General features: G+C 40.9%; 3 protein-coding genes across 4 annotated transcripts in view; all 3 read left to right on the top strand.

Moving 5' to 3' along the window:
• LOC137413869 (alpha-enolase-like) overlaps positions 1 to 15,322 on the top strand; it is a 68,515-nt gene that overhangs the window by 44,718 nt on the left and 8,475 nt on the right. The window lies entirely within an intron of this gene.
• LOC137418643 (uncharacterized) lies at positions 424 to 14,198 on the top strand. 2 transcript variants are annotated; one of them, XM_068104738.2, is made up of 4 exons: positions 424 to 697; positions 8,929 to 9,029; positions 9,976 to 10,111; positions 14,042 to 14,198. In XM_068104738.2, exons 1-4 carry the CDS (start codon positions 490 to 492, stop codon positions 14,056 to 14,058), a joined length of 462 nt encoding a protein of 153 aa, XP_067960839.1. In that variant the 5' UTR covers positions 424 to 489; the 3' UTR covers positions 14,059 to 14,198. The 2 variants fall into 2 exon arrangements, 1 of the variants encoding a protein (XP_067960839.1); XR_013624953.1 differs by lacking the exons at positions 424 to 697; positions 14,042 to 14,198 and adding exons at positions 7,593 to 7,717; positions 7,939 to 7,975 and having other exon boundaries at positions 9,976 to 11,105.
• Positions 696 to 6,333, top strand: LOC144894270 (uncharacterized). Its single transcript, XM_078786646.1, has 2 exons — positions 696 to 827; positions 4,136 to 6,333. Exons 1-2 carry the CDS (start codon positions 785 to 787, stop codon positions 5,593 to 5,595), a joined length of 1,503 nt encoding a protein of 500 aa, XP_078642772.1. The 5' UTR covers positions 696 to 784; the 3' UTR covers positions 5,596 to 6,333.

Here is a 15,322-nt window from a genome sequence, read left to right as displayed (position 1 = left end):
TTTTAAAACTTGATTTCATTTTTTATTTTAAATTTTACTTCGATTGTGGTCTAATTGCTGTGTAATATTTATTATTATTGTAATGGGCGTGGCTTTTATTTTAGGGAGTATACAACTCTTTATTTGCTCGTGTAGCTCTTTCCTCCTTCTGTTCCTTTTTTTAATAAATGTAGTTAAATGTAAACGCAGATGTTTTGTGTATTTATACCACTTATACCGTGACCAAATACATTTATACCTGTATTTATAATATGTTGTGTAAAAAATTACAGAATTCATATCTGAAACTTATCAAGCACAAAACGTGCACATATTTTTTAAAATGTGGAAAAAAATCACCCAAAATGTTGATGATCTTTTTATAAATATTGTCCAATCACAGCACGTGTAACATAGACCACGAGCGGCCGTCAGCGCTGATAAGCCAATCGCGCGCTTCGTTTCAGACTACCACAGTATAACAAGGTGTGCTGTACCGGCGCCGTTGTCATGGCTATTTACATGTCGTCAGACGCAACTACTGACGGCGAAGAGGTTGATGTTAGGTCTTCTTCGAAGTTCGAAGATTCTATGAAGGGGGTTTGCTTCATGCATGTCCTCAATAAGCAAAGCAAAGTGATTCCATTCAAGGAAAAGAGTGCAAGGAAGTTTCGCGAATGTGCTCTTGAGTGGATACAATTGAAAGGAAGTTACGAAAGTAAGTTCGCTGTCAAGGCACTAACTCTAGATCAGCACAGCCTGTTACATACTTGGACAGCCACAGTGGGAGTGGGACTTGCAGCCGATGCCATTGCGATTACTGATTATGAAGGTGAAGGATCTGGAAGGTACGATCTCTCTTTTTATGTCTTCGCCACCGATGGTCATATTGATAAAAGACACATTCCAACGCTCTCCAAAACTTCACTGTGCATTTTAATTCGCTGCTAAAACTCGGTGGTTACAGCGGGTTGGCATTGTAGTGGCAACTTGTAATGCACGCTGGTTATACACTGACTGATGTTAAACCTTATCATTTAACTCGATTTAACTTCTCTCCGTCTCCATGGCTCCAGCAGGAAAGAGTGCAACATTTCCATCATATATATATTTTTTCTGTTGCCTTAAATTTAAGGGAAAATATAAATCTATGTGCGTGATTCACACACATAAATAAACACGAATACGACATGCAGAGCACTAACTTGCAAAATCCACCCCGAAAAAAAAGGTTTCAATTGTCCCAGCAAATTGTCCATTTCATCAAGATCAAAATTGACGATCTTGATCAAAGCTCGGGTCAATAGGATGAAATGTGATGATTTTTAGATGAAAATTGATGATTTTAGAAGTTTGACCTTGAGTTGACCTTTGACCTTTTGACCTCAAAAATAGTTGGTTTCCCTATTTAGTGACTCCATGTTCAAATGCTGTTCAATTTTCAAGTCGATCGGATGAAAAATGGCGATTTTAGAAATTTGACCTCCAGATGACCTTTGACCTCAAGATCCATAGGCTTCTCAATTGTGACGACCTCTACAGTTTGGTGAAGTTTCATGACGATCGGTTTCGAATTGTGACCTGTTGGCGAGTGACAAACAAACAGACAGAATAACAAACGCAACCGACCCGTATACTTGAAAAATCTTCGATTTTGCAAGTAATGAGCATTGTACACTACTCACAATAAGTTAGGGATATTGTGGGAGTGAGTTTATGTTTTTCATAGGGGTTAGGGTTAGGGTATTGAAATCAAGAATGCTGTGTTTTTTCACACTCAGTCATTAATAACCATAGAATTAGGACCAACAACTTTTCAACATAATTAATACACAAAATCAACCACACCGAAGAACCTGCCAATATCCCTAACTTATTGTGAGTAGTGTATGTTCATGCACACTCCTTTAAAAAAAACCCCCAAAAAAGCATTTTTTAGACGAGACATTCCAAAAAATTGTTAACATAGGATTTTCTTTTTTGTCTTTTCTATATAGTATATATATATTGTTGCGGATCCGGGGGTCGGCGCTCCCCTTATCAAGGGGGGGGGGTTAATCCCCTTGTCCTTTAAGCTGGCCGTCCCCCCAGTCCTTTAGAAGATATCGCACTCCTTCCAGTCGGAAGCAGGGCGATACTCCTGCCCGAGCCATGGACAAGATGGAATATTGCCAAGCGGTTTTAGCAATCCGAAGCTCGAGCCGTTAGCGGCAGTCTAAACCCGATTCTAAGCGGTTCCTATATCGTTCCACAGGTATTCAATTGGGGACAGGACGAGAGGAAACCAAAGTGAAAGGAGAACAAATATTTATTTATTACGTACACGAACCCCGAAGAGGAAACGAAAGAAGGTAGAATGTACAAGCAGAGGAAATAAAAGGACACAGGGCAACCTTATACAGTCTTATATAACACTCCCAGGACAGAACAAACACACTTACACGAATGGGGAATAGCAGGCAGAAAGGTCCAGGCGATGGGATCCAGTCCAGGCTCTGGGTCCACGGGCGAAGAACGGCAGGCAGCTTCGCGTGTCGTTGGCGCACGATCGGACCTTACATCTGCGAGGGGCTGGAATGCCGCGTACATATATCGTGCCAAACGCTCTCTCTCCCGAAAACTCAATGTCCGTATCAAATGGAGCGCTCCCGGATCAGTCCGTTAACAATGCAATGTGCTCGATCGCCCGACCTCCGCGCAGTCCTTTTACAATAAGCAAGGAGTCTGTGGCGCCGTTCTTTACAAGCGATGGTCCCCTGCGCAGATCTGAAAACAGTCCTCACGCTTGCGCTTATATAACGCGCTGTGAAATCACTCCACGCTCCGCCAGGCCACGCCCGTCGGTCAGATTACATCAGCCCTCGTTGGCTGGTGGTGGCTTACCGGCCACGCCCTGGTGGTGAGTTGACGTGGCCACACCTCGTTCTTGGCGCTCCGCCCCCTTCTTCTCCAAGCTTGACCACGTGCGTGATGGCGTTTGGAGCGAGCGCTAAGGCAGCGATTACGGCTCAATGCAGCGAACGCTGCTACCCCAGCCACGTGATAATTTGGAGAGAGAGAGTGCGAAATGGGGCCTATCTTATTTGATTAATGCAATGCAGATTCAACTATTGGGAACAGATCCTTAACTAGAACACATACTAATGAAATAACTAAAGAAGATCCTATGGTGTTCTACGTATTGCTCGTGGCCTAACTAGGGTGCGCTCGTTTAACATTAGAAAATGGGGATATGTACAGGGGATTATTTATAAGGGATTATTACAAATATTTACAAAGTGGAGGGTTCTCAAAACCGCAACAATATATATATATATATATATATATATATATATATATATATATATATATATATATATATATATATATATATATATATATATATATATATATTTGGGTGGGCTTCAAAAAATCAAAATGCAGATTTTCTCCAGGACATGGTCTATTATTGTTCCTTTTGGTGTCAAAGGAAACCACACCAAATTTGAATGGAATCCAATAATATTTAGGGGTGCCACATCTGTGATGAATTTTCCCCCATGCAAAAATAGGAATTCCCATTTTTTGGGCTGTATATAAAAAAAAACCCAAGTAAACCCAAGGTAAATATCCACAAAATAAATACATAATTATATATATACATTAAATATAATATTAAAAATAAATATATAGTAAATATACATTAAATAATAATAATATATATTATATTATACATTATATATACAATTATACGATAGACAATTATACAAATATAGACAAATATAATACATTAAATAATATATTAAAAATAAATATAATATATTAAAATTTAAATATAATAAATAAATATATAGTTATACAATATATATACATTATAATTAAATATACATTAAATTTATACATAAAATATACATTAAATAATAAATATACATAAATACACATTATACATTATATATATAGTTATATACAATATATTATACATACAGTTTTGAGACTTCCTATGATCACTATCTGGGCAATTTTCATGCATGTGTTGTACAGGTTCCCGGGGTCAGGGGTACGCTTTTTTAGTGTGTAATATGTAGGCCTAACTTATTGACTGTGGCTCTTTTGTAGAGAGTGACCCTGTGGAGTAAGAATTAACAGGATTTTACCCACATTCTTGCGTATTTTGCAGATATGGCATGTGCTAGTACCAGTGTTTCATTGAAAACTCGGGCTCAGGATAATGTGTATCTCATTGGGTCCACTTCTGGAGATGCCATCAAAGGTGCCAAGCTCCCGACTGTGCATCAATCTCTTGTCCTGTTTTTCCATCACCTGAAGAAGGAGAATCGCACTGCCCGGGAGAGTGCAACCCTCACCATTGAAGAGGTTGTGAAGTTCTGGGAAAAAGCTCACCTACCTACAACGACGAAGCAGCACTGCATCCATCGTTTGGAGAGGCTATATGAAGAATGGAGGAGCCTCCAAAAAGGTGCAAAGCGGGGTGGTGCGACCCAAGAGAAAAAGGAAGCATCCTTCAAGGCCTCCTTGGAGAAGACGTTTGATCTTAGGCATGCAGATTCGGAGGCCATAATCACCAACCCCGAGGACAGGAAGTTTCTTCACGATCAATTCTCAGAGAGGAAGGCTTCAATGGGATCTGTAGACACTGTGTTGGAAGCAAAAACGAAGCGAAAGAAAGAAAGGGAAGAAAAGGAGAAGACTAAGGCAGAGAAGGAAAATAAGAGACAGGAAATGGTCATGAAGGGTGCTACTGCTATGGAAGTCACAGACTCAGACTCTGACTCTGAGACCACGGCACAGGCTGGTTCTTCATCATCTGATGGTGGGATATCTCGTCCCAAGAAAAGAAGGCCTATCAACATTGTCACTCCTGAAGTCGCAGCTTCTTTGGATCGTACGAAAACAAGTGACCGAATGGCTGTCCACAACTTGGCATCCATTTGTAGAGCAGTAGGATGGGATCCTGCAGAGCTGGCACTGAACCGATGGACAGTGCGGCGGAATCGCATGATGCATCGATGCAAAACCATGGACGAAATAAAAGAAGCATTTCATCATAATGTGCGGGATCCTTTAGTGGTCCATTGGGATGGAAAGCTTCTTCCCGATGTCACTGGAGATTTTGTGCATGTGAAGGTGGATCGTCTTCCAATCCTTGTGTCCAACCAGTACCATGGAATGGAGCAGCTGTTGAATGTTCCCAAGTTACCTGACGGGGGAGGAGAAGCTATGGCAACCGCTGTAGTGGACACACTGAAGAGCTGGAACCTTGTGGGCAAGGTGAAGGCTTTGTCTTTTGACACAACGGCCAGCAATTCAGGTGTTCGTGGAGGGGCTGCTGTCCTCATTGAAAAGAAGCTACAGACTGAACTAATTCATTTGGCTTGCCGCCATCATGCGCACGAAATCATTCTGGGAGATGTTTTCACCACTCTTTTCGTTCCTTCATCAGGCCCTGACATCCAGCTTTTTAAGCGGTTTCAGGCGGAGTGGCCGTCCATTGCCCATCACCAACCAAAAAATGGATTCACAGATCCTGATACGGCAGCTGAGTTTGCACAGAACAATGACATGATGGATGAAGCTCTGGAATTTGCTCTTGTGTGTTTGAAAGATCAGCAGCCATGAGATGATTATCGTGAACTCCTAGAACTGACTGTCATCTACATGGGAGGAATCCCACCTCGTGGAATCCGGATCATGGCTCCAGGAGCAATGCACAGAGCCAGATGGATGGCAAAAGCACTATATTCACTACAGGTGTTCATGTTTCGGTCAGAGTTCCACTTGACACTTCGAGAGGCGAGAGAACTCCGAGCCTTCAACATTTTTGTCTGCCTTGTGTATGTACAGGCTTGGTTTCGGGCTCCACAAGCTATTGAGGCTCCCCTGAATGACATTAACCTCTTCAAGAAGTTGGAAGAGTTTGAACAAATCAATCAGAAGATGGCTCAGGCAGCCTTGAAGGCACTTGGCCGCCACACGTGGTACATGAGCCCAGTACTAGTGGCATTTGCATTCTTTGACACCAGAATTGACAAAGAAAGCAAGATCAATATGATTGAAGCATTCAAAAATTACAGTGAAAACCCCTCTCCAAAGAGACCAGCTATCAAACGAGGAACCGCCCTGTCAATCGCTGGCCTCATAACAAAACACACCAAGCATTTCTTCAGCATCCTAGGGACCCCAACTGATTGGATGGATAAGGATCCTGGTTCATGGGAGCAAGAAACCAGCTTTCAGGAAGCAAAGAAAGCCGCCAGTGGCTTAGTCGTGGTGAACGACAGGGCAGAAAGGGGTGTCGCATTGATACAAGACTACAATAAGCTCCTTACAAAGGATGAAGAGCAAAAGCAAGCTCTGCTCCAAGTTGTTGCTGCTCACAGGAAGATGTACCCCGATGCCAGGAAGGCAACAGTGGTGAAACAGGCCCAGAAATAGGAGTTACATTTCTCATTATATTTGGGTTTTTTAATATTATGTGATATGGTGTCTCTTCATTTTATGAACTGAACATTTGGATTGTTATCATTGAATTTGAGTTTTCATAGCAATATAGTGCTATTTGTGCAGCTATTGTAACTTGTGTTTGCTAGAATACAAAGAAAGTGAGTGGAGGGTGGATTTTCATAAAACAAACTTCTGGTTTTGCTTTCGATCCATATATAGAAAAGTTTTGTAGACACCTTTAGTTTGAAGGCTGATGTGGCACCCCTAAATAAAATCAGATTGCTAATATATATATATATATATATATATATATATATATATATATATATATATATATATATATTGTTGCAGAGATGAGGACTGTATATTTTTTGATTGTGAGCTGTACTATTATTATTATTGTTTATTCTGCGCCCCCCTACCTCCGGAGCTGTGTAAAGGTGAAAGGGCATCCCATAATTAGTCCACAAGCATACACGTCAGCCAAGTAATAGAATACCCCTGTTGATAGTTATCTCTTATTCTGTGTTTTAGGGTAAGGCTGTGTCTCCCATTAATTGAAGTACTCCATTGCACCAGTGAAAGAGAATAGATCCCCTTTCATTCCCATCCCCAAAATCTCCCTTTCCTTCCCATCCCCAAAATCTCCCTTTCCTTCCCATCCCCAAAATCTCCATTCCCTTTTACATCCCCTCTGGTCATTGCCGAGCCTCGATTGCCAAATTACCTCCCCTCCAATAACCGCCATTGACCACAAGCGCTCGGGTCGGAGAAGAAAGGCGTGCCCGCCCGTCGTCATCAAGGGCGGAGCCAGAGGGTCGCGCGACCAACCAGGGCCGAGGTGAGCACCCCGATGGGCGTGTCCAAAAGGCCGGCGGCTTAATCGCCGGAGGCGCTATAAAAGGCGCGCACGCAAGAGTCGTGAGTTGGTTGCCAGGGGAGAGTCGTGAGGAGTCAGTCAGTGGAGTCGGTGGTCAGTTGGTTGAGTTGGTCACCAAGAGAGAGAGTCGGTGGTGGTGGTCAGTTGGTTGCGTTGGTTGCGGTGAGGAGTCGGTGGTAAAGAGTGAGTGGACCAAGAACGAGTTGAGGGTTTGGACCAGACAAGTCGGACAAGGCCTGGCAAAGCACGCGACGTACACAGCAGCCACAACAGCAGCGTGGGGGCCTGAACGGCGGTTTGGAGCAGGGCCGTAAAGGAACGGCGGCTGCTAAACGCGCCGGTTGAGCTGCAGGACCCCCTTGGACTTTCCTCTCCCTCCAGCCATCCACCTCCTGCCTTTCCACCCTTCTTGTGGACGTGAGTTTGTTCTGTTTGTTCTGTCCTGGGAATAAGTTAAGTCTGTAGATAAGCTAGTATTTGCACTGTGTCACCTGCGTCTTATGTGCTTGTAAATAAACGTGACTGCTTTCTTTTTGCTTGTGTGTAAATAGTCAATAAATTAAGTAGTATTTCCAACCTTTTTGTCTTCTTCTTCTTCTTCACATCCGTGTCGCCTTTGTATTTTCCCTATTGACTAGCTGCGGTGCGATCCGGCCAACGTTTGGGTGGAATCGGGTGAGTCGGGGATCCTGTTAGGTCGCGGTAATACACCACCGCTCGGTCAATATAACATCTGTCCGCGATCTGTAACAATATATATATATATATATATATATATATATATATATATATATATATATATATATATATATATATATATGTATATATATATATATATATATGTATATATATATATATATATATATATATCTTTATATATATATATATATATATATATATATATATATATATATGACACATCTCTGTTTAATTCTAAATGACAATTGCTCCTATCGGGGATCATGAATTAAACCTGGATTGAATAATTTTAATGGGATTTTTCATGGTATGTTCCTTCCTGAATCGGCATATTTGGAAAGCCTATATCTGTGTGATGCAATAGGATACTCACAAGAATATATTTTGTGTTGATTTCACCCTCTTGCACGAAAAGTGTAAGTAGTAGATAAAGACTTACAAAATGTATACATTACATAGTAATTAATTTAACTTTCTGCTTATGGCTATTTATTACCTCCACCACCAAATGTTTTCACCCCTGTCTGTTTGTCCGTTTCTTTGTGAACAAGATATCTCAAAGTTCTGGATGGATTCGGACGAAACTTGTTGGACAGGTTGTTTGCGAGAAGGAAGAATCGATTCAATTTTGGTGGAGATCTGGATCCGGCTATGATAATTTTTTAAGTGATTCTTCCCCATTGGGAGATAGGGCCAAAAACGATACAAAGCAGGATATCTCAAAAAGTTGTGGACGGATGATTTTGATTAAATGTGATTCTGTATTTTGATGTTCTGGTCTATTCTATGATACAAAACGTAAACTGTTCACCTGGCGGAGGTATGCTCTACTGAGTGCCGTTCTAGTTCTTATAGTGGTGAGTGTGTATCATCTCTTAAATTATTTACAAAGGTAATATTTTCCTTTGCAAATCTTCTCTTATTTTCAGGAAGCAGCAGTATTATGCAGGGTATCATGCCCGGTGTTATAATCACTTTTGTAACATCACAACAATCAAACGAGCAATCACAAAACGCAGAAAGAAAAAAGGTAATGCCAAATGAAAACTATTAGAACTTGTTAATCATTCTATTTTTGTTTGTATGTGCTGTGAACTACACAAAAAAGATAATTAAATATCATTTAAGGTATTCGGACCATTTGAACGTAAGCAATGTCTACATGTAAATACATTTAATGGTGATAAACATTCAGGACTATGTTTTTAATGCATGCAATAAAAGTAGTGCATTTGATTTTGTAAAACAGGTATATTGTAACATAGTGCTCAGATAAAGATGCGAGCATGCGTTTTATCATCCTTATATTACAACAACAACATGCATTTTAAGGCCATTTTCCCTGCTAGAAAGCCTTGCTAACCCCATGACATGGGTCCCCATGACAATCTTCTCCATTTTGCCCTATTTTCTGCATCTCCCCTTGTTAACCCCCTTGCCCGCATTTCTTCTTACACCATCTTTAGCCAAGTCTTTCTCGGTCTTCCCCGTCCTGTACTTCCTTCTACATTAATTTCCATCACTCTTCTCAACCAGTCACTTTCATCCTTCCTCAACACATGACCAAACCATCTCAACCTGTTCCTCTTCACAGCATCAATCACAGGCTCTATTCTCATCATCTTTCACAATTCATAATTTGTCTTCCTCTCTCTCAACGATACTCCGCACATCCACCGAACCATTCGCATTTCCACCCTTTTTCCAACCATTTCCATTTCCATTTCCACCCATTCGCATTTCCAGGCTTCAATCCTTATATTGAAGATCATATTTACAGAATCCGTCTGTAAAATTTGGAGTCAAATGCACATCAAGAGATCAGAATGAAGATGAAATTTTGTTAGTTATTAGCCTCTACACATTGACTTGGACCTAACAAATATTATAATATGCTTTTTATTTGGGCATAAGCATGTACGTGTATCTCCAGTCAAAAACCCCATATTGGGGTTTTTATTTATTTTCATTCACAGAAGCTGAAAAGATTCAAGAAGAAGGTTCAGATGCACTTCCCAATGATGAACCACTTGACCAAATGCCAAAGCGACTGCTTCAGTCTTACACAAGTGATGGTCAACGGACATCAGCTCACCAACACACTGATCAAAGGCATGTCCTTCCAGTGCAATGCATCATCTGTAAGGGCAGACAGTACTTCAAAGAACAATGTTCTGGTAAACGAAGGGTGGAGAAGTTAGTTCAATGTGACGCAAAACATGGTGGGCAGTTGCTTACTGCCGCCACCTTGAAACGAGATGAAGCAATACTCCTTCACATTAGGGACCAAGATATTGTAGCTATTGAAGCAAGATATCACACATCCTGCTACCATAGATACATTAGGATTATTGCTCAGGCTTTACAAGTAAGCAAGCAAGAATGTCCGCAACAATTGTATGAGAAGTCTTACATTAGTTTCTGCAAAAAATTCATCGAGGAGCGAATCATCCGAGGCAAAGAGTTCGTAAGACTTTCGAAACTAAATCAGCTGTTCATCAAGGAGGTTCATGAAATTGAAAACGCTGATGCTTCATCTTACAAGGCAGGCCAACTGAAGGCAAGATTAAGAAGATCATATCCTTGTTTGTGTTTTGCTAGGTCATCAAGACAAAAAGAAGGTGACATTGTCTTTGTTGAATTCCTTGCCGATTGAAGAATTGCATCTCTCCGATTATAAATAATCATTACACAGTAAACTGTAAAACAAAATAAAAATCGTTTTGCTGATGCTTGAAATATATGATGAGAAAAAAATAAACCATGCAGATTACTGAAAAAAAGGTAAATTATTGGAACATTTGAATGGTGTTGTATTTTTATAGATTTGTGCATAAATGATTGAATAAAAAATGGCTGATTTGTTTACTGACGGATGGAGTGATATGCTGAAAATGTGTTAGGTTTGCTCGTCCATTGCATGTCTTCTTGATCTGCATGTTGAGCTTTTTTTGCACAGAGATGAATGATATTTTATGTACATTGATAATTATATGCACACATATTTACTTGATTGGGGACTAGTAATGAATTGATGCATATCTTGTCTGAATGAACAAATCTAATACATACGAATAACAAATAAATGAACAGGAGGTAAAACATTTTTTGCAGTGGTTGGTTGTTTGAATGAAGAGGTGGATCAATTCATTTTTTAATAAGAGCTTTGATAACTAGTTTGATAATTTATTTCAGTTCATGAAGAATTCAAAAAAAATACTCGGTTTCATATTAAAATTAGAATGGCCATCTTCTGGTTAAAAAAAATATTTATTGTATCATTCCCTTACTTTATACGACGGTGTGTGACTGTGTGTGTTTAGGACCTTGATCACCCACACTCCTGGACAGTTTGTGTATGTGTGTGTGTGTATGACCTCGATCACCCACACTCCTGGACAGTTTGTGTGTGTGTGTCGGACCTGGAACACCCACACTCCTGGACAGTTTGTGTGTGTGTGTGTGTATGACCTCGATCACCCACACTCCTGGACAGTTTGGGTGTGTGTGTGTGTGTGTGTGTGTGTGTGTGTGTGTGTGTGTATATGTGTGTAGGACCTGGATCACCCATACTCCTGGACAGTTTGTGTGTGGGTGTCTGTGTGTGTGTGTGTGTGTGTGTGTGTGTGTGTGTGTGTGTGTGTAGGACCTTGATTATCCACACTCCTGGACAGTTTGTGTGTGTGTGTGTAGGACCTCGATCACCCACACTCCTGGACAGTTTGTGTGTGTGTGTGTATGACCTCGATCACCCACACTCCTGGGCAGTTTGTGTGTGTGTGTGTATGACCTCGATCACCCACACTCCTGGACAGTTTCCTCATCTCTACATCGGCGACATACTTCATATTTAGAATTCCCATTCAGTTATACACAGCTATATAATAATGGACACAAGATGGCGCTATAGTTTTTGCTAATTAGCATAACTAATTAATGTGCAACTTTTTGTACTGACGAGTTATGAATTCTTTATAAGTGATTTTTAAACTAAACATATGCAAAATTTCAGCTGCATACCAAAGGTGGGTCACAAAAGTAAATATGGAGAAACTGTCGGCTGATGACATCACGCCGCTGCCATGTTTGGACTCCTTACCGACCGGAAGTTCCAGATTAAACAATGTGGAAAAAAAAAAATCTGAGATTAGCAGGTTTTCAAATAAACGATGACTTTTTTAATAGGACTTTTCATGTCGTGGTGAGTACCAAGAGCAATTTAAAAAATAATTGCGTTTTTTAACTTGGCTTTTTCAAGTTGTGGAGAGTACCAAGATGGCGGCCGGTAACTTCAGTTGTTTCAGCAAACCAGTCCACTAAGTAATCCAGTTGTATTTAGATGTGTGTATGTCGTTCGTTATGCTTTGTTTGAAAGTCAATTTTTTTTTATTTCATTCGTGCCTCGGTTTGATGACTAATTTTAATTGTAAATGATTCATATTATGTAGAACGTATCACTAATACTGTAATAGTTCAATTTCTAATCTTGGTAAATTTTTAAACATTGACATCAAGCTCCTCTCCCTAGCTACAACCCCAAACAACTTCCGTATCACGTTATAATGTTATCTAGAACATGAAATAATATTGTAAATCGAATCCATGAGGATGAATTAGCTTGTCCAGCTCGAAGTCCAAAAGTAATGCTGAGCAGGATTTTCCAGTTGATTTTCCAAGATTGGCTGTTGGTGGTACTTCTGATACTGGCACCTGTGGCATGGTGGTATCGAAAAGTGTACAGTGCCAGGAGTCCCCGTTCACCACCCTCCCCCCCCAAGGTCCTGTGTGGTTGCCCCCCCCTCTTGGGTAGTGCATTGTGGTGGTGGCCGTGGCTTCGCACCGCATGTACACCTTGCTAAGCTTGCTGATAGGTAGGTATGTAAAGCCAAGTGATATACGGTTAAACAGCTCCAAACAAAGTTACTGGAAAGGCCAAGGTTCTGCATAGTATGACCTCCACCCCCAAAGGTGGATGGAGGTTATGTTTTCACCCCTGTCTCTGTCTGTCTGTTTTGTTGTGAACAGGATATCTCAAAAAGTTTTGGACGGATTCGGACGAAATTTGATGGACAGGTTGAGTGTGTGGCAAGGACGAAATTATTTAATTTTGTTGAAGATCTGGATCGGAGAATTTTTTTAGTGATTCTTCACCATTGAGAGATAGGGCAAAAACTGAAATATAGCAAGATATCTCAAAAAGTTTTGGACTGATTCGGACAAAATTTGATGGACAGGTTGAGTGTGTGACAAGAACGAAATTATTTAATTTTGTTGAAGATCCGGATCCGGATCTGGATCCGAGATTTTAAAAAGTGATTCTTCACCATTGAGAGATCGGGCCAAAACTGAAATATAGCAGGATATCTCAAAAAGTTTTGGACGGATTCGGACAAAATTTGATGGACAGGTTTAGTGTGTGACACGGACGAAATTATTCGATTTTGGTGAAGATCTGGATCCGAGAATTTTTTTTTAAAAGTGATTCTTCACCATTGAGTGTTAGGGCCAAAAACAATATGTAGCATGGCGTTTCAAAAGGTTATGGATGACTTATGACAACTTGGTGGACGAGTTCGTTTAAGTGACAAGAAGAAACCGATTCGATTTTGGTTCAGGTCCGAATCCAGATCAGGCCTATCAGTGGGATACAAAACATAAAGTGATCACCTGGTGGAGGTTTGCGCTCTACCGAGTGACGTTCGAGGTGAATATGCGGACAGTACCTTTCTTAGTTGACTTCGTTAAATATCGCTGCAAATTTATTCCTTGTTCAACATGATAAATGCAAGTGTTGAACATTCATAATTGATAACCTCATAAAGATCTTGGCAATTTGAAGTTTCAGATAAAAAACGTTTTGGCTTTTTCTCTTAAGTGTTACCAGTACATGTGAAAGGGGTGTCGGTGCAGTCTCGCTTCTGGTGTTCTGGTGTTCGTACACTTTGAATGCAAAATAAAATCAAACGAATAAAAATAAAAACGTAAGACGTATTGCACAGTTTTTGTTATTTGTTTACCTGTTTGGTGGAATATTTCTTGCAGGTATGGAGATGTCATGACCCTTGTCTTCGGTTCAACGTTGGTTGTGGCTGTGAGTGATGCGGCGACAATTCGAGAAGCCCTCGGCATTGGTGGAGATGTCTTGGCTGGACGGCCACCACTGCCACTTCCTTTACTGCTCAACAATGGTGCACCAGGCCTGCTGTGTTTGCATCCTATTTCTTGGAAGGACTAGATGCTATCCACAAGATGTATTTTTATTTTTATATTTTTATACAGAGTTCAGGGCATAAGAAAGAGCAAGATTGTTGCAGAATGAAGAATTGGTCTTGCTCGTGAAGGCCAGTACATATCTGCATAGGTTGACAGGTAGAACAATGGAGGAAATCAACAAGATTGAGGTCTTGTGCATTTTGTTCATTGTCCAAACAATTTTGACCATCATGGGAAGCAGTGTTGGTCTACTCTGAAACTCTTTGGTATTATCCTGCTTTGTCTCATTCTAGAAAAAAAAAAATTTCCTTGTGAATTTATGCCTTTGGCCTTGTAAATGGTGAGCTCCAGAAAGAAAAAACTTTGATGTGGGTGGGAGCAAGTCACGGATAGGTGGGCCAGAGAGGGTCAGAGGTCAGGGAGCACTTGAGGGGTGTGGAGGGGGAGATTGACTGATTTTGACAGGGAAGGTCAAGGTTTAGGGGTTAAAAGCCAATGAAACTGAGTCTGGGAGAAAAATGAAAATAATGGAGCAACAAGCTATTGTTGAAAGAAGAACGTTCAATAAATAGACAAATCTATCTATTATGTCATTCTTTCGCTCCTAGTTTATTGTTGCAGTCTCTTCGTGTATCAGTGTTTTCCCCAAAGCACTTTTGTGTATCAGGTCCGGTACGGTTGAAAGTTGGGCCACAATGCTTGATCACATCCGAGGGCGTTTAAAATGTGAGCAACAAGGAGCAACGGCTCACGGAACATTACGCATCCAATGGGCAGCATGATGGCCGCTGTCCACTCCACACACAGATACTCACTCGCCTTGCGAGCTCATGGTGGACACAGTTGAGGTACAAATAAAATCGGGTCATTTGCTGTACATCTCCGAGTATTGCTCATTCATCCTTGAGGTCTAGGTTTAAAAAGTCACCCTGTGCACGCAACTCGAGTTGTTCCGAGAAGCCACTTGTCCAGCGTGGGTTCTTTTACTCCATGTGTGATGCATCTGTTCCATTGCTCAATTGTTTGTTCTCCTGGATCCTCCATGAACCTCACCAAAGATGCCCAACTGCAGTCTGCATGGTTTCTTCGGCCATGATGTAAGCTGAAGAG

Source organism: Myxine glutinosa, chromosome 11, assembly GCF_964187855.1.
Source record: "Myxine glutinosa chromosome 11, kmMyxGlut1.1, whole genome shotgun sequence".
NCBI lineage: Eukaryota > Metazoa > Chordata > Myxini > Myxiniformes > Myxinidae > Myxine > Myxine glutinosa.
Note: the sequence above shows the minus strand (reverse complement) of the source record. Positions and strands in the feature narration are given on the sequence as shown.